At 43.1% G+C, this 19,743-nt stretch overlaps 1 protein-coding gene across 1 annotated transcript in view; it reads right to left on the bottom strand.

The window, feature by feature from the left end:
• The window catches only part of LOC146173997 (venom metalloproteinase Antarease-like), a 50,437-nt gene that overhangs the window by 27,817 nt on the left and 2,877 nt on the right, over window positions 1–19,743 (bottom strand). The window contains exons 3-5 of the mRNA XM_084585318.1: window positions 7,591–7,763; window positions 2,636–2,728; window positions 659–779 (exon numbers count right to left, since the gene is read on the bottom strand). Coding sequence (XP_084441444.1) covers window positions 659–779; window positions 2,636–2,728; window positions 7,591–7,763 — 387 coding nt within the window. The remainder of the gene's footprint in view (window positions 1–658; window positions 780–2,635; window positions 2,729–7,590; window positions 7,764–19,743) is intronic.

Here is a 19,743-nt window from a genome sequence, read left to right as displayed (position 1 = left end):
AACCTACCTCGGAGAGTGTCTCTCTAAATTTGACTGTTTCTTATGAAGTTTGAAAACAGTGTCAATGAAGTTGTAGTACATCGTATTGTTCCCCGTCGCTCCAGTATGCCAGTGTCACATTTGAAGATGGTAAAAGCATACCGTAAATTGAATGATAAATCTAAAAGTCACAAGCCGCGGGTACGTCATCCCTAATGGCCTGCGTTATCATAGGCACATATGCAGATAAAGATTTGAAATGGAAAAGAAATGATTCATTATATATATAATTGGAGCCCGGGTATATGCTAAGTTGAATGAGCTTCATTGCCTTTTTAAAACGCTCTGTAACCAGAGATTTCTTTGAGACTACAATATAATTATTGTATTGGTATAACCTACGGCATTCATACATGCGATAGAAGACGGCTGGAATGACACATGCGATAAGAGAAGACGTAGGCGGAGGGAAGCTGTGCTCCAGCTCATCCTCACTTGACTTGCTGTTGTAGTTCTACGGCCCCTAAATACCTTTTGACTAACGTTTCTTTGAAATATTACCAAGCAACACACTTCTCTTCCAAGCAACACACTTTTCTTAGGCACTTTACCAAAACAGAAACAAGCAATAATATGTTAGAAACCCTTGACTACGGATCAGACCAACTGCCACACTCACCATAAACCTTGTCAGAATCACCGTCTTCAATGTTTTCCAGCATATGTGGATGCCGACCGTCCTCTGAACGTTCGGCCCCAGGAATAGGATTGATCTTCATATTAGGTCCAACGACACCTTCCTGCACACCATCATGCACCCGCGGATTACTGCACAGCTTCAAAGAGAAACGTTTTTAGAGTATACAGTTCAGTGAACTACAACTTGTTGCTCTAACCCGCGCTCTGATAATCTGGACGCTGCACAAGAGTCAGAAATGCACAAAGAAGAAAGTGATTTTACAAAATATGTTTTGATTTCCACAAAAAGGCGTTCGGAATGCAATCCTCCCTCTTTCTTTCACTTCGCTCTTTGTTGTGTTATTAGAGAAGCAACGTTTTCTTGCTATCGTTTCAACATTTTTAGGCATTGATTTCTTTAAAAAATCAAGGCATTGCTAGCCCTCTCATGAAACAATTAGTGGTAACAAACGAACGAAAGCTTCATATATTTCACGGAAATTATTAATTACTGCTGAACGATTTCAGCTGAAGCGCTATGGAGCAAACAGAAAATAAAAGACCCTATATATGTATATATAAACAGGATGTCACACAACTTTCCCGATTATCTATATTATTCCAACAGTTTCGGACGGTGGATTGTCACTGTTCAATGCGAAATTGAGAATATATATATATATATATATATATATATATATATATATATATATATATATATTGTGAGCCTTCCACGGATCTTCTTTCATTTGTACATACCATCGTCATCGTCCCACGGCGCCGGCTCCAGCACGCGCCTGGGTTCTCCATCAGATTAAAACGCTGACACGGCGTACCTTGCTTTGCCGTCACGACTTTGGCGTCTCGACCTGGCCTTCTTTCACAATATATATATATATATATATATATATATATATATATATATATATATATATATATATATATATATATATATATATGATGTACACAAGTATAACAAATGTCAGGAAAATGGTTCTCCTAAATCTTGCGTAGATTCCACAATGACTTCACACGCTTTTGCAAAGTAGAAACCTACGAGTTACGAGATTGCGTTAGCCTGTCATCGCCTTGTCGACATAAGCTCCTGTTATGACTTCAAGCCATGCCGGGTCAACACAGTTGAAATTTTATACTAAGAGATGTGCTGAAAAGAATACACGAGCAGCGACTATTCGCATCTATGCGGGAAACTCACTTCATTATTTTTATTTCCCGCTCATGCTTGCAGCGGTTACCGTCAATCTATATATCCACGTGAATAACGCCATCAACCAAAATATCCCGTCAGACAAGCGCCAGGTTTCAGGGATCGTGTATTCGGAAGAATAACATATAAAATGACTTGCGGGATATATCTTATGAACGCGCTAAATTGTCGCCTTCAGCGGCGCTCTTACTGCATGCAACAGTTATGTATGGAAACTATGCGCGAAAACAGCGAGCTCTGACAATAAGAGTCACGATTATGATATGCGGTGAAATGTTTTTCAAATATAGTTCTAGCGACTAGAAACATTTACGTCAAAATTTTCTTCTCCAAACAGCGCCAACCTCGATTCCAAAGGCACCTCATGTGCCTAAAGTTTCATTGTATTAAATTTTTTGGAACAGAGAAAAGTACACAGAAGTGTCCGGAAATAAGCTCTATGATATAAAACAATATGGACTGAAATAAAGGCTAGCCAATATTAGCGTAGGCTTTTTGCCTCAACATTCCACAATTGGCAGAGAGCAGGTGCTCTCCTCTGCTTTTAACAGCATTCAGCACACTAATGTCCCTTGTTAAAGTTCCAAGCTTGGAGAAAATCAAAGAATAACTCCAGTTCGCAAATGTCTAACACAATTTCCCTTTCAAGCAAGGTCTTGATAACAGGAATACGTCCATCTGACGCTATAAGCTATTGTGAGCGTAGATAACTCTTATGAAATGTATGAGAAAGGTAGGTGCGCTTCTTACTACTTTCATTGCACCGTCCTCATCAGTCAAGAAAACAGCAGCAAGCTTTATTTTGTCGTAGTACAAATCTTCCTGCAGGGCGTTGACGTCAAACTGCAGACATGAAAAGCAGAGAATCAATTAGACGAAATCAAATGCAAAAGATTGTGTATGTAGGGACTTCGCGGTACTGAATCATACCAGTCTGAATTGTGTCATCGATCCTATACACCTGGCAACGTATATGTGTATATGAAAGTCAGGTTTCGTAAAGTTTACTACTACCGCTCACCTGAAGCTATTTTTTTTGGTACTCGCACAAAAGTACACTACAGGTGATTTTTTCTCATAAAGAATAATGCGTGGTTAAAAATACCAAAGGCCACAGTTCAAGTTGTTCCGGAATAACTCCAAGAAATTACCTTATTGCTGATTGAAGGTTAGCGCGACTCAACAGTTATTGTAGAATCCATGCGCCGGGTTTCGATGACAAGTACAAATCTATTTCTTTTGATTCTATAAACTGCACAATTGGATATCGTTTGATACATTGCTAGCTATGGGTCATTTTATTGCTCTCTACTGAAAAACGAAACGTTTTACGGGGCAATAACCTCACACAATCTCATCAAATCACATAGACTCTGATACGGTCATTATCATAAAATATCTTCCATAATTTATGTTAATGTGCAAGAAAAGTTTGAGATGTTATGCAAATATATGCAACTTGTATGTGATTTCTTACGTGATTTATTACGGTGATTTGAGTGAGACTGTGTAAGAAAATTTGAGGTTATTGCCTCATGAATAACCTCACACAATCTCATCAAATCACATAGACTCTGATACGGTCATTATCATCAAATATCTTCCATAATTTATGTTAATGTGCAAGAAAAGTTTGAGATGTTATGCAAATATATGCAACTTGTATGTGATTTCTTACGTGATTTATTACGGTGATTTGAGTGAGACTGTGTAAGAAAATTTGAGGTTATTGCCTCATGAAATTTTTTCAGTAGGGTAATAATCGATAAAGGCTAGAGGAGCAATGGCTTGGAGGCATCGGTCCACCTGGCGCGAAGATTCAGCCAGAAAATAAGCGTATCAGCAACATTCAACCAGTTTAAAGGTGCATCATGACTCCGCTGATAACTACCAAAAATGCACTCCCACACCACAAGTGCATTTGGCCATTCTGTTACAGTAACTGGCCACAACCTCTTGTAAGATAATAGTAATTAACCGCCGCCTCTCACTCCCCACACCCTTGTACCTACCGACCACGTAGTCGGTAAGGCTTCTGATATAGCAGAGGTACCAATTTTATCGGTCTCTGGAGAGGCTGCTAGGGAAAATTGAAACCATCAAAGTTTAATTCTAGAACCTTGTATAGTGAGGTCCGTTTATTGCGGCCAGTTCGATAAATTAGGTGTACATAAATGTATATCACAGGGCATAGATAGCTCAGGAGGATGAACGAACCGTATATTGTACTAAAGGGAGGTAAGTATTGCGCTTTCGAGGCTTAGCACAAAGGTGGGGATTAATTGCTTGATATAAAGTTAATACTCATATAGCTGACAAATTAGATCCGTTGTATTGCATTGACAAGAGGGTGGCCGGATTCTTAAATTAGCATAATAAGTTTTGTAAATTTCAACGCCTAGAGGCCTACGCGGCTACGTCTGATCTTAAAGAACGCGAATTCATAAACTCTCTGAAGACATAGAGTCTGTAATATGTAATGAAAAAAAGACAGTATTCTTATGCACACTTAAAAGCAAAGGCGGGCAAAGCAGCCTTGAGTAGAGTATTACCCTATTCTTAATTTAAGGCCATAGACCGGCCAAATCATCGAAGGCTCACATCATAACTCTGAAATGGCCGCGGCCCGCTAGTCTCTCTGCTAAGCCTGGCGGCACCGACCAAATGAGATTGAGAAAACGCCCGCGCTTTATCCGGGCCCTTTCTCACAGTAACGCGTGAGAGGAGCTAGTTGGCTCATATTGCATAAAAAGGAAACCAGCGAAAACAAACGCAGGGCAAGAGGACAGCGTTGTGGTGTGTCTCTTCTTCCCTCTTGTCCTGCGTCTGTTTTCGCTGGTTTCTTCCTATGCAATTTAACACCTACTTCAACGCCAAGGTATAACACAATGGAATTGTCGAGGGCTCACGAATCAAGCATGGGAAATAAGAACGAAGTTGTTGTATGGAAAGTTGCATTCTTGGGTGTTCCTGCTGCAAGAACATAAACGGTTGTGTACCATCAGGGGATATGTTCGCTACCAGTGTCCTTTCATTCCTAATAAACGAATACGAAGATGCAGCACCAGTAAAAGTGGCTATATATGTGAAGGCCAGTATTCCTCAAACGCCGACTGACCTAAGCAAGTGGTGCAACATTAAGCAGAAAGTCGTTGCTGTACTGAAGCATCCAGGTATAACACCAATAATACTAGTTTCACTATACGCACGATCAATAAGCAAAGTAATCTATGTCAGATGGCTCAAAACATATTCGTTTACGTACCCAGCGACACCCGTACTAATAGGCGGAAATTTCAACGCTCCACATACGGCATAGGGATACAACCATGATTCAAACAAGGGGATCAAATTCACACAGCTCTGATAGAAATACATTTCACCCTGCTTAATTGCCCCGGTGTCGCAACGCTGCCAACAACTCGAACACATTATCCAGATTTGACGTGGTAGAAGGGCCCTGGTGCATCGGAATGGGAGGCCGAATTATTTGCATGGGGCAGTGACCACACCCCAACACACAAATCTATTATTCCGGCAACTATAAAAAAATCAAAATAAATGTATCCTTAACGCACTGGGATGGTGTTCGACAGGATTATCGACAAGAATACTGATACGTTGGTATCAGTATTCTAAGCTGTTCTTAAGAAACACACCATCACTACAACTCTAAACTAGGATCAGCCAACTCCCTATCTTCATCTTCTCTAATAATGGGCACGTAGAAAACAAGCGGAAATTGAGCCTAACCGGCGCCCTGAGAATATTTAAAGAAAAATAGCTGCCAATCCACTGACGTGCCATGAAAAGCAACTCGCCCACCAAAGGTGGACTGACTGGTGAAGTAATTTGGCCACAAATAAGGACAATAAAATGCTCTGGAGGACTTTCAGAGGAATGGAAAAAGGGAGACAGAAATAAAGGTCATGCCGAAAGTATCCGACTTGCCCTTCAGATAACTCCGAAAGAGTTTGCCGATCAGGCGGCAGCCCTCGTTTTTCCAAATCGTGCGCAACCTGCCGCCCTATCACAGTCAAAGGACGCAGTAGATAATTCAGGATTGCCATCTCCGTTTACTACATTGGAGCTGATGACTGCCATAGAAGATTCGAGGAACAAAACAACGTCGGGATATGACGGCATCCTATACGAAGCGTTTAAGAACTTAGAGGGATAAGCTCTTGCCGTTTTGGCCACCACTGTGGTCTGAGCTAGCGGAGCCGCAGCCCCGTAGAGAATCCCAGAATGGACATGCCGAGGAATACAGCCATCAAGAATAGGACGGCAACAAGAAGTTGGACTGCCGGCTACAAATGAGGAATATTTACACTTGTGGCTAATGGAAAATATTAAGAGCCGGAGCTTGCTCCGGTTCCTTAAAGAAAATAGACTGCAATCCTTCCTTTAAGGTAAACGACAGCATCATTCTATGCCACATGGCAAGCCTTCAAATAAAAACCCGACTTCATAAATAAGGAAAAAGTCGACAAAGAAGCTAGCCTTGCCGCAACGCTTGCAGAAATATATTTTAAAAATCTGCCATCAGGCATCCGTGCCCAGATTGAGAGGCACCGCTGACGGCTTTAGCGAAAGTTGTGGTCAGTTATATCATGGCACAGTGTGCTCCTTTTCAAAGCTGGCACTCAGTTCAGTTCAGTTCAGTCGTGCAGTCGTGTCCGACTCTTCATGACCCTATGGACCATGTCACGCCACGCTTTCCGGTCTCTCACTATCTTCCTAACATCACATAACTTCACCTGCAGCGCCTCAAGGATGCCACCTAACCATCGCGTTCGCTGCCTACTCCTTCTCCGGTGACCCTCAACCTTTCCCAACATCAAATCTTTCTCCAGCAACTCCTCTCTTCTCATCAGATGACCAAAGTAGCTGAGCTTTAACTTTAGAATTTGACTCCTCAATGAGCAGTCAGGGTTTATGGTCGACAATTTTAACTGATTTGATATTCTGGCAGTCCAAGGAACTCTCAAGAGTTCTAGCCAACCTCAAACACAAGATTCTGAGAGTATTCCAAGAACCTGTCCTCAATGTGATGGTTGTGTTGTATTTGTAGCCGGTCAAAACGCGGCGACCGCACAAGGTGTGGTCAAGACTCTTGCATTGATTAGTGAGGTGCACCTCGAGTAGCTCCCGATAGATGTTCACCATCCCCATTGCAAGGAGCCTCGCATTGAAGGTAGTGCTCGGGAGGTCGAATGCCCTCCTTATCATCTTGCGGAGCTTAATCTTCAAGATGCCGTCATAATGCTTGCGCGAGTACAAGTATGGAGTCGAATAAAAACCGCGACCACAGTAAAGTCTCATCATCGCATTCTTGCTTCTGAGACACCCCCCCCCCCCCCCCCCCCCCCGCTTGTTGGAGACGCAGTGGACCATACGGCCCACTTGGTCGCCACCCTTGCGAAACTTGGCTAGCGTTGTGTCAGCGCGACGATTTTGGTGAATGCAGAGTCTGAGGCCGCCCCGAAAGAGTGCGGTGCTCTATTTCTAACGCTCGAGAGAACTCGGCAGTTCCCTGAGTCCAAAATACATGTTTCTTGAAAACGAATTTACTTTAAAGTAAATATATTGTGGCATTCCTTTATGGCGAAACAAAATGTGACCCTGGAATGCGTATTTCCCGCCACCAAACTCGAAAAAGAATACCTAAGGTTTGGAACATTACAAGGCGAAGCAATACTTACATATTGGTGCTGAGGAACGCCTTGCCGATACGAGCGAACGAAGAAGTCCTCGTGGAGTACAGAGCTCTGTTCCAGGTGCAGAGTCAAGTCATCGTGTACTTTTAGGATCCTGACGCTATCGTCTTTGCGTCCTTCGAACACCTCCGGATACACGACGGCTTCATATTTAGGTCCTGAAAGCCGCATGCAACAAAGACATTTAATATATTTATTTACAGGTGTTCAGGTGTTACACAGTGTTCGCAATATATACACTTTATCTTTTGTTGTTGACTCGAGACGTAGACGATGATAATAAAATACGCAAATCACTGATATTGAAAACATGCAAACCAGGCTCCGGCAATGCATTTCATTTCTAACTATATATAATGCATCTTCAAATTGTCAGAATTTGTGAATTATTCACTAACCCCAGGTTAACGTTCTCAAGGAGGCAATCTTTTCATCATTCGCAATCTTTATGTTTCACTACACTGTTTCCCACTTGTCATATTCATGAAACATATTGATTGTAAATTTATGCACGAACTGGAACAGTTTCAGCGAAAGCCGTTTTCCCCACACGATGGCTTATACAGCACTATCTTCAAGCAAAAGGTACCACCTGGAATGCTCACGACTACTTTCAATTTTTAGATTGCAATAAATTGAATTCTTACCCATCGTACACTCGGTAACATGTGAATGCTAGCATGTATCCTACAAACTATTTCCACACCTTCTGATTGCTTTTTCTTAGGTACTCATATATTAGGACTTTCCCACTGTTACTCACCTTTGGCACTCCAGCATGTTATAAGCAAAAATGGAAAGTATTGCACACAAGCGAAGCATGAGGCTCCCATCACTGTTTTTTCTTTTAAATAATTTTCCCTTTGCTTTCACCACAACACCCTAATATTCGTAACTTTTCAGACTCACAAAGTGCGCTCAAGTACTTAAACACGTTTACCAGCAGCTTTTACATACTATCCAAGTTAGGCAGCTTCAGAGAAGTCTCTTTGTATTCCACAGGATTTTATACAAAGGCTGGACACTGATGACGCTGCATCGCTGACATTTCTCTTTCTTAGCGTTGTACATTGATCCCTTTCGGTTCACCAAAACAAAATTCATTCTGTCACCACTGCATTGTCTCTTCTTGAGAAAAATGAGAGGAAATAAGTAAATAAAGAAAAGCGAAACATCGCCTATCTTATAAACAAGCATCATGCGTCAAGCATTCTTATGAACGGTGAGATTTAGCTAGCATAGGAAATGTTTTCGAATGCCGGTGAATTAGAAGTGAAGCCGCGGCAGACAAAATTAGCTGACGTTCACACCGCCAGGCCGACTGCTTTCGTTTAAGCGGCAGGTTCTTTGACCCGCTTATATGCCACTCTCATCTGATCAATGTCTAAAAGCTACTTCGTGTGACAGTGACTACATTTTAAGACCTATTTCTACGAGCTTAAATCCCCGCCGCAAGGACAGCTACGCTTGTAGTAGGACAGCGAACTCTTCTATTTACGTTCTATGAGACCTTTCTGATGCCAGCTGAAGCAATTTCAATCTAATATAATTCCTAATCTTATCTGTCAACCTTTCACCTGGCCATAAATCTGCCATCCCCACTAAATATTTGTCTCTTGGAAACCACTCTTATTGTTCGCGACCACAGCGTGTGTTCTCTATACGCAACATGTGGGATAGGTATTCCTATTGTTTATGTTTCAAGCCTGATATATGTGAATTGTGTTTATTCCCTTTTTGTCTTCGCTCACAGTTTTACAGTGGCCTCCATCGCTGGTGCTGATGTCTACTCTTTGCGCTTTCCAGTATGTCCTAGTCTACCCATTAGCATCAGTATCGTGCCTAGAGATGAGAATTGATAAGCTACAACGCCGGCACAACTGCAATAAAGGCTCTGTTAAAGTCTGGCGATTGGATTAGTGCTTTCTTATTCTCGACGAGCATATCTTCAACGCCGAGTTGTTCATAAAATAAATAGTTTTGCAGATCCTAAGTTTTTACAATAATCTCTCGTGGCCAGGCTCACAGATTCTTCATAATAACATTTCCTGGTCGTCAAGTGTATTCCCCTTTGGTATTCGTAGTCCATGTTTAAAGAATGAGAGCAAAGACAGATATAAAAAGAAATATTTTTCTGCGCATTCAGTAAACTAGGAAGTTCCCTCCAGTGTTTCGTTAACATTATTCTGCAATATTTTACAGGTTACTCGCAATTATGATGGAAGCTGACAAATCATGGAAATACCCAAACCTTATGTTCCGGAACATTTTTCAGCAGAACTAAATATAAGCAGACAAATCATAGAATCTGGGCCTTATTTTTCGCCAGCATTTTACTGCAGAACAACCAAATATTGTCATTATTCTTGTGCTTTGCATCCTTTTCTGAATCTTTTTCCTTGATAGAAGGTTTAAATTATGTCACTTGTTTACATTATTTCAATCCTAGAAGTATGTGCCAGCGCGTCATTTTTTGCAATGAGGAATCTTTAATCAACTGAAACGCTTCAGTCATAAAGCAGCTATTGAAAGAACCTAAACCATTCAATATAAGATGTCTTAACTGCCATTCCTTGATATAAATACCTCTCACAAAGATTTAAAGCTCAATGCAGCTTATGCATGAGGCCGTGTGTTTTGGTTCTCAGGTTGTTGGTTCTTTAGCCTACAATTACATCGCATGGAGTGCATAACCGTCTGGAACTGCGCCCAAATATAGCTAGAACTATAGCTAGAGCAATCCAGGTTCAAACTCACACATATGACAGGAGTGGCCGGGCCTGTACACACAAAGCCATCACGGCAGCAAAAACATGTTGGCTTCTCATAAGTGAAAAAATCGTGAAGCGCAAAGCATTAATTATGCCATCAAACCTGCGATATATAATTTCAATCTTAGGGATAAACAATTACTAAATGGCTACCACGTTGATCTTTAAGACGCGTCCAGAAATATACAGGATGTCCTTGAGATATCTTTGCTTTTAATTGTAAGGATACCATAGAAAACAAGGCACAGACTCTGATTAAAAGCGAAAATCAAAACAATCAGTCACTCAACCAATCTTTTATATAATGTGCGCAGCAATAAAAATACGGTTTTGATACTGCAGCGCAATTAAAACAAAATACACACACAAGGTTTACACACACATTTAGAAAGAGCAAAAGAAGAAACAAATTAAGCATATTAAGTAATTAAGATAAAATGCGCTACGCAGGGAATGAAATTTGTTAGGAACATGTCTGTAAGAAAATATCAAAGCAAGGCATCCAAAAGGAGAAAGAATAAAATATTGCTACGAAGATGACAAAGCGGGCAGTGGCGCGGGGCGAAGTGCTCGCGCTAGGCCCGCTGGCCATTAAAGCATATTTCATCGGCATGTCATCACGTCGTTCTGTTTCTGTTGTGTCGCCATGCTACATCGCTTGTCATGCCACCTCGTAACAATATGGTCAAATACTCAAAATAAATAAAATTATTGAAATCAATTAAAAGGATCCCATACGAATGCACAGTTCAAGGTTAACATGCCAATAGAAAGATGTAAAAGAGTTTGGAAAACATCGACAATGATGAGCAGGAAACAATGCACAAGTAACAGAAATGTAAAAGGATTGAAAGGAAGAGTAATATGTTGTATAAAGGTGTATGAGACTATACGAACGTTCAATAAAAACGAAGAAAGCGAGTTTCGAAACATGTCGACGCGAGGACAAAAAGAATTAACCCACCTTCAGATTATTTGCAGCGAGGAGTATAGATACAGAAGCAGATAGTTGAAATGGCCTGAATTCCCTCATTCTCTTCGGCAGAAATCATTGTATTAATAAAAGTAAAAACATTCTTTTTTTTCTTTTACGTAGTTTTCTCCGGCTTGCATTAACGTCAAATCACTCGTTTACAGAGCTGGGCAGTCCAACGGCTTGCAAATAACCTTAAAAAAGGCTTGCCATAACAACTGATACCAAGATAAGTGTGCATGTAACAGCCCTGTAAAATAGGAAGAGCTAAAGTGACTATCAGAAAGAGGCAAAAAACTGCATACAAACCTCTATTAGTGAACCTAAAAAATAACAGAAAAAAAAAGAGAATCTGAAATAATAACAAGGCTTTAACTTAGATATCCTTTCTGTATATACAGTGACATCGACGTCGTTATCACCCGCCGGGGTGGTGCAGTGGTTAGGGCGCTCGACAACTGTGCCCAAGGATACGAGATGGAATCCCAGCCTCGGCGGCCACTTTTCGCTACGGGTGGCAAGCTAGGCGCCCGTGCACAGCGCGATGTGAGTGCGCGCATAAGCATGGAACCATCCACTTTGGCATCTTTCATAGCCGGAGTCGCTTTTGGACTCTGAACCCGAAAACCAAAGCAAGGCAGTCACATCGTCACTATAAACACAAACGATGCAAAATATTGACGACGAATATAACATTTCGAATAGTTAGAATATAATAATTTGAATATCAATGTGCCAATTTTGGTAAGGTAAGCTGAGCACATATTTTAGATAGCGTAAGAATGCACCACGACCATGGACATGTGCCATGGTTCTTCCACGCGATTCTTGCAGTTCTTTGTAATTTCTTGTTAAAAACACAACAAATTGCTGTTCTACAAAAATGACAACTACGGGCAGCAACTACACGATGTATTTTAGTGACATCTTGCAGCGCTATGCAAGTTACATCGTTATTAAAATTACACTAATAACAGCGAATTCCCACAATTTCGCCGTATCTCCCTGATGACCAGAAGCAATGACTTGAGTAGCTGCCCCATACTACTGTAAACCCTGCAAATGTTTTGCTGTTTTTCAACAGCCGCCAACACGCAGTATTATCAATGTGATGGTAGCGAACAAAACAAGTTTCTACTGTTTTTTCATGCTGCTGTCGCGAAAGACAGCTTTGCACTTTCTTTTTTTTTTTTTAAGATGCGCCGAAATGTATGCAGACTGCTTCCAGGCACAGGCGGGCGTTTAAAAAAATGTTCCAGCTTGCTCTGGTCATAATCGCGCTTTATCTACATGCTTCTTCGCAGTTTTTAAATTGAGCGCTGACGAGTGCCACAGGTCAATTTTGCATCGACCACCGAGAAAGCTTTCTGTTATAGCCATCAATGACCTGGTCAGTGCTTTTACGGCCGTAACTAAGCTGAATAAAACGTTCACTAAGTTGACCCCCAGTCTCTTCGGTTGTTCGTTCGTTTGTTTGTTTGCTTGGTTTAGTTTGTGGGGTTTAAAATCTCAAAAAAGGCTATCTAAGACGCCGTAGTGGAAGGTCCCAGAAATTTCGATTACCTGGGGTTCTTAACGTGCACTGACATCGCAAAGCCCAAGGGAAACTTGCTTTTCGCCACCATCGAAAAGCGGGTGCCGAGGCCGGAGTTCTATCCCGCACCCTAGGGCGCAGTAGCCGAGCGCCGTAACCACTGCACCATCACGACGGGGCTCTTCTCTTTTGGTTTAGGCATCGTCATTAGTACGTGACATTTGGAGGAGGTACTGCCTTTTGTCTTCCGATGTAACCCTTCAAGATTTTATCACAGCCCGTTTCCGTCCTGTCGCCTTGGGGGACGTGCCAACGAGGCACTGAGCTAGCTGTCGATTTCAAAAGCTCGACCTGAACACAGTGTGCAGCCGGACCGCACCAGACGCGTGAAGAAGGTCTCAACATCAATCATGGCCCATTCTACAGTACCAGTTGTCATCCAGGAGCCCCGACAGCCCCCATTCCCATTTTCAACAGTACCGGTACAAGCTCTAAAGGACTGGTCAGAGCCGTACCAACGAACTGCCACATTAACAATTGAGACGGCATCTTGAAATTCCAAAACAGGTTCTTAGCTCTTGATAAAACAGCGCGTTGGTGAGAAGAGCCCGAGGCTTCGCTAACTACGTGGGAGGCCTTTACGAAAAAGCTGTTTAAACAGTCCGCTAGCGTTTTAAGGAAAAAAAAGAGCGGAACTGGCTCTTGAGTCCAAAGCCCAGCTCCTCAACTAGTCCATCCTCACCTACATTGAAGAAATGAAGCATCTTTTCCGGTGAAGCAACTAAAACATGGCTCTAGAGGAGAAGGTTAAATGTTTGATGCGAGGCGTGAAAGAGTTGCTTTTTTGCCCGCTCACTTAGAAATTCACCGCAAACTAAGGCCAAATCTGACAGGGAAGCTGCCACCATCGAGAGCACTATGACGCTCACATATGGCAGTAAAACCGATAACTTCATCCAGTTTAGGCAAACACCTACAGCGGCTTATCTGCGATCAGAGAGCTAGCTGGACCTTATTCATGAGGTGGTCCGAAAAGAACTGCGCCGGCTGCTACCACCATCTAACAGCCACAAGTAGCGTCACACCAGACGTGTCCGTGAGGAAGTCCAGCGGCCACTGAGGGTTCCTCAAGCGACTGCTCCGATGATTCCGAGGCAAAAAGCAACTGCAGTGAACACTGTAGCTGTGGCATCCAGACCTGCCTTCCGATGAGCCCGCCCAAGCTCCCCCGACGCGAACAGGCAGCTCTTGACCACCGCCTCTTTGACTCCGCCAGTTAAGCATACAAATGACCTCTAGCCCACGGAAGTGCGACGCCTGGAGGATGGCGAACCTCCCATTATGATTCCACTGTGGCCAGGTCGTGTAAATTGAACGCCAATGCCCGTGCATAAAAAGTGTTAGAGAATAATAACCAGCCAAGGGACGAGGACGAAGAAAGACGATGTACACACGGAAGCTGGAAGCTGGTGTACATCGTCTTTCTTCAACCTCGTTCCTTGGCTGGTTATTATTCTCTAAGACTATGGCTGGTTATTATTCTCTAAGACTATTCTCTAAGTGGTGCAACACTCAGCAGGAAGTAGTTGCTGTACTCACGCGTCCGAACAAAACGCCCCTTATATTAGTGTCCGTGTACGCTCGGCCAAGAAACACAGTACTTAATCTTGGATGCGTTAAGCATATTCGCCATTCATACCCTGGAATTGCGATACTAATTGGTGGAGATTTTAACGCTCCGTACACCGTATGGGGATATGATTATGATTCTAAAAGGGGTGATCAAGTTCATACTGCCTTCACAGAAATGGAATTTACACTGCTAAATCATCCAGGAGTCGCAACACTACCTGCAACACAAACACGCTCACCAGACTTGACGTGGTGGAAGGGCCCTGGTGCACCACAATGGCAGGCGGAATTAGATGCGTGGGGTAGTGACCATGTCCCCATCAGTGTTGGTCTTAATTTGGGACATATGAAGAAAATTCGAAAGAAAGCGTCTGTTACACATTGGGATGGTGTACGGCAGGATACTCGAACGCATTCAGTTAGCCCGAATACTCTCGTTACCACCCTTCAAACGGTACTCAAGGATCACACCATTACAACTACAGTGAACGAAGATCAGCCAACTCCCGACCTGCACCTACTAAAACTTTGGGCACGCCGAAAGCGGGCCGAGATACAGGCTGGTCGCCATCCTGAAGACGTGCAAAGAAGAATTGAGGTAAACAGAGTGACGGCGCAGGCACGCCGATATGAAAAACAGCTGGCTCATAGGAGATGGGATAAGTGGTGCAGTCGTTTGGGCTCAGGAACGACTAACAAGGCCCTCTGGAGGACTTTCCATGGCATGGAAAAGAGGCGGCAGGTTAAAGATCATGCTGAAAGCATTAGACTCGCATTACAGCTTACACCAGAGGAGTTTGCAGATCAGGCTGCTGCCCTTTTCTTCCCGAACCGCGCACATTATCCGGCGCCTTCACCGACAGTGGATGCGGTTGATAAAACAGGAATAACATTACCATTTACCAAATTGGAGTTATTGGCTGCTATAGAAGAAGCGAATGGTAAAACTGCGCCTGGACATGACGATATTTCTTATGAAGTATTCAAGAATTTAGAAGGAGCCGCAGTTGACGGCTTGTTGGATGTGGTAAATGAGGTATGGCAAGGAGGAGACATTCCACTCGGCTGGAAACACTCGGTAGTGGTAACAATACCAAAGGCTCGGAAACCTCCCACAAGTCTAGAATCTTTGCGGCCTATCTCGCTAACACCCACAATTTGCAAAATCTATGAAAAGATGATAGCCACCCGCCTGCCATGGTGGTTGGAAAGTAATAAAAAATACCATGCTCGACAAATTGCGTTCCGAACAAAACTTGGGACAGAAAATGGACTGGCTGTGCTCGCTGAAGAGGTCATACACGTGTCGCCTTATAGCCACCTAGTGCGCACTGTAGTGACTACCGACATGGCGAAGGCATACGACAACATGTTACATGTCAAGATTCTTAGCAACATGGAATGTATGGTCATTCCCTTGCAGGTCATAAAAGCAGTACATAATCTGCTTAAGGACAGGACGTTTTCTATCCGGATAAACGGAAAACAAATTGGCAATTACACCTCGAACAGAGGCGTGCCACAAGGGTCAGTGTTAGCACCTTTATTATTTAATATCGCACTGATCCCATTGGCGTGGAAATTAGCTAAAATACCAGAAGTGGGGTTCATGATATACGCAGATGATGTCACGATTTGGTCTGTTCATAAACAAATTGAGAGACAGAATCGGCATCTGCAAGAGGCTTTAAATACCATAGATGAGTACGTGCAAAGTGCTGGCCTGGAATTATCACCTCAAAAGTCCTGTTACATCCATGTTGCCAACAAGAATGGAAGAAAACAATTGGCAACGCAACGAGTCTCCCTAAAGATTGGAAATCAGCCATTGGAAGAGGTGGACGAGTTGAGAGTTCTTGGCCCAGAAATTCACAAATCCGGCAAAGGAACACAATGGCTTCATAAGGTGAAAAAAGTAGCTGCGACTTCCTTAAACTTGATAAAACGCATTTCGTCTAGGGGAGGAGGAGCTCGAGCAGACATGGCAAGACGTCTTGTACAATCAGTGTTACAGCCGAGGATACTATACCAGGCCCAATTCCAAAGACTCACGAGGCGGCAATGGGCGAAATTGGAAACAATAAATAGAAACGCAAGGCGCACTATCACGGCCTTACCAAAACTTACCCATATCCCTATTCTCCAAGAGTTTGCACAGATAAATACGTTGACAGAATTAATTGAACAACGAGAGGCAACAAGGGATATCAAGCGAAAGTACGTTCCGCCCATAGCATCCTTGTACAACGAAGTGGCAGTTCGAACACCACCAATGGCTGACCCCACTCCGTGGGAATTCACTACTATCACGACAAACAAGACCACTCGGCTTCGTCGCAAAGAAAAGCTGGCATCTCGACCTCTGGTTGATGCACTTCCAGGTACCTTAATTGCATATACGGACGCATCAATTATAGAAAATGGCGGTAGAACAGCAGCTACTAGTCCAACACATCGCGAACTAAAGGTACACGAAGAATATCTTTTAGAATACCCGGACCCGCTTGTGATGGAACTCTATGCAATCCGCGATGCTATGGAGGCCATAAATAAAATAGATTCGATAACAGAAGCCCACATCTATACAAACTCCTTAGCTGCCATAAAACAACTAAAGAAAGTGACGAAGACGCTATGTGTTACCCAGGAAATCCACGCCCTTAATAAAAAAACAAAGATAAGCATCCAGATACATTGGACACAAGACAATGCCGAGAACGCTGAGCAGAGAAAAGTTGACCACCTCACACACGAAGTTCCACGCACTAATGCGCCCCCCACCAGGCTCCCTTTCGATGCCCGCTCCGCTGTTTCCATTTTAGCATCTTCTATAAGGAAAAGTACACGTGCCCTCATTCCCCCGTGTACATTCCCACTCCCTCGTAACTTAACGAGATTGGAGGAGGTTTCCCTTAGAAGGATAAGAGCTGGGGCGGCCCTTACCCCGTCGGTAAAATGCCGATGGGAATCGCAAGCTGACATCGGACCAACAACATGCCCAAAGTGTTCCCCACCAGCTGCAGAAGTGGATGTTCGCCACCTGCTATGGACTTGTGCAGGGACAAGGGAATCAAGGACACAGATTCTGCGCGAAGTGGGTCTAACAACAACAAGGGAAGAGAACTTTTCTAAATGGCTCACCGACAACGCTAAGAGCGGGAGCCTGCTCCCGTTCCTCACGGAAAACCATTTACATGAGTTTATGTAATATGCGTTATGGCAAGTTCGCGTACAAAAAAAAAATGTACCAACTGACCCAGATTTCAAACCTCCTCCAGACAAAGTGACCTTCGCGGTTTCGCACTCGAAGGCCTACGACTACCCCCCAGTGACCCACCACAAGAAATCGAATTCTGCGCAGGGGTATTCTGCGCCGTCAAGCCGTCAATATATGTCCCCAGGGCCGCACAATGTTCAATTTCCGTCGTCGGGCCGAAAGTACTCTAGAAGTATGCGAGGAAGGTCCGCTAGCCACCAGAGGGAAAACTAGAGAGTAATCTTTTGAGGTGAGGCTGCTATACGCCGAACTATAGAATATACTCCGCCACCGACGACGAGTGACAACGCTGTAAGACTTACACCAACCCTGAAACAACAACAACATCACGATGACGCTGCAGACCACAAACCAGAGACTCCAACCAGCGACGTGACGACGATGTGCCGCGCCGGGGCCGCAGTACAGGACGGCGTCAAGATTGCACGTCAAAGCCACCTTGTAGTTGCTGTCGATGGACGCACGATTAATGTCTTAATGGATACAGAAGTTGAATACTCAGCCATTACTTGATCGATGGCAGCACAGCCCAGGAAATCACCGACCACTTGAATGGCCCTGTAATAATAACAGCTGTTGGTAGCCTTATTACGCCATCATGACGATATACTGCGAGAGTAAAAGGAAATGGACGTACTTATCTTAAGAAGGGTCTTGCACTCTGTTCATGCCTGGTGTCATGAGAAGTTGCTTTGTCATTTCCTTTGTCACGAAAGATACACCGCAATTTATCTAGAATAATTCCAGGCAATTAGTTGAAAATTTCTGTATAAATTACATGCCAAATTCGGTATTGCCGATTTTGTAAAGGCTGAACCAGCATGAAACCGAGAGGACCGCACATTGTGTAATATTCTGCATGGACGGTGACCTTTGTTCCTAGAGAAAAAGTGCGCTGGCTGGAAAAAAGACTCAATGCTATTAAATACCACGGCTACAGTTAAAAAATAAAAATTGAAAAGCAAACATTTCATCCAGGAGATGCGATTCCAACTTCAATCCTCTACCACAACAGCATGGCATTCTAACCATTTTTTCGACATCGATGGCGGGAAAAAGATCTACCAGTGACTGACAGGTGCCCTCACTGTGAGACTCCACCTGACGTCTGCGATGTGCGTCACTTGTGGACGTGTCCATCAACGACGCACATTAGGCAACGGATAATCATGAAGGTGGGCCTGCGGTGGAATCACGATAGTGATTATGAGAAATGGACAATGGACAATTCGCTATACTGCCAACCTTCTCGAATACATAAGCACAACTGGACTTCACTCCTTCTTTTAACTTTCTATCTCCTGCATCCCATTCTCCCTTTCTCAATTTATGCCTTGTGGCAAACTCTTCGAAAAAAAAATCACTTTTTCGGCAATTTGTTTTGATTTTTTTTTTCAACATGGTATTTTTTACACTGACATAATGTCTTATGTACATAGACTATGTACAAATTATTAAGAAAAGAGTATCAAATGAACACGATGCGCAATAAGATGCACCAAGCCAACAAAACTATAAAGAAGAGGCAAAGTAGAGGACATCACTAAGAATGAGTGCCACTCCGGTTGAATGTCAGCCTATCCACACAATTCCATTCAATGAACAATTATCCTGCAGAAGTGACCTTTTGTAGAAACAACAGATTCACAATTTTTGTCTACATGCGCGTTTTCCAGAGGCCATGTAACCCAACTAGAAAGAACATGTCTAAAGGTTTATCAGAAAATGACAATGCTGTGAGAGACCATAGAGAATGCAGTGTCAAATCAAGTCTTTTTATCAATGTCCGTTGCAAAATATCTAAAAGCAATACTATATCATTAAATTCGGTGAAATAGTGCTTAATGATTTCCGGAGAATCCCAAAGGCGGCAGTTTACTGTAGGTACAAAAATGCCCTTTTTCCCTAACTGCGTTTTAACAGGCTGGGTCTTAGTGTGTAACTTATAAAA

Source organism: Amblyomma maculatum, chromosome 11 (genome assembly GCF_055883805.1).
Source record: "Amblyomma maculatum isolate TAMU_Amacu chromosome 11, ASM5588380v1, whole genome shotgun sequence".
Lineage (NCBI taxonomy): Eukaryota > Metazoa > Arthropoda > Arachnida > Ixodida > Ixodidae > Amblyomma > Amblyomma maculatum.
Note: the sequence above shows the minus strand (reverse complement) of the source record. Positions and strands in the feature narration are given on the sequence as shown.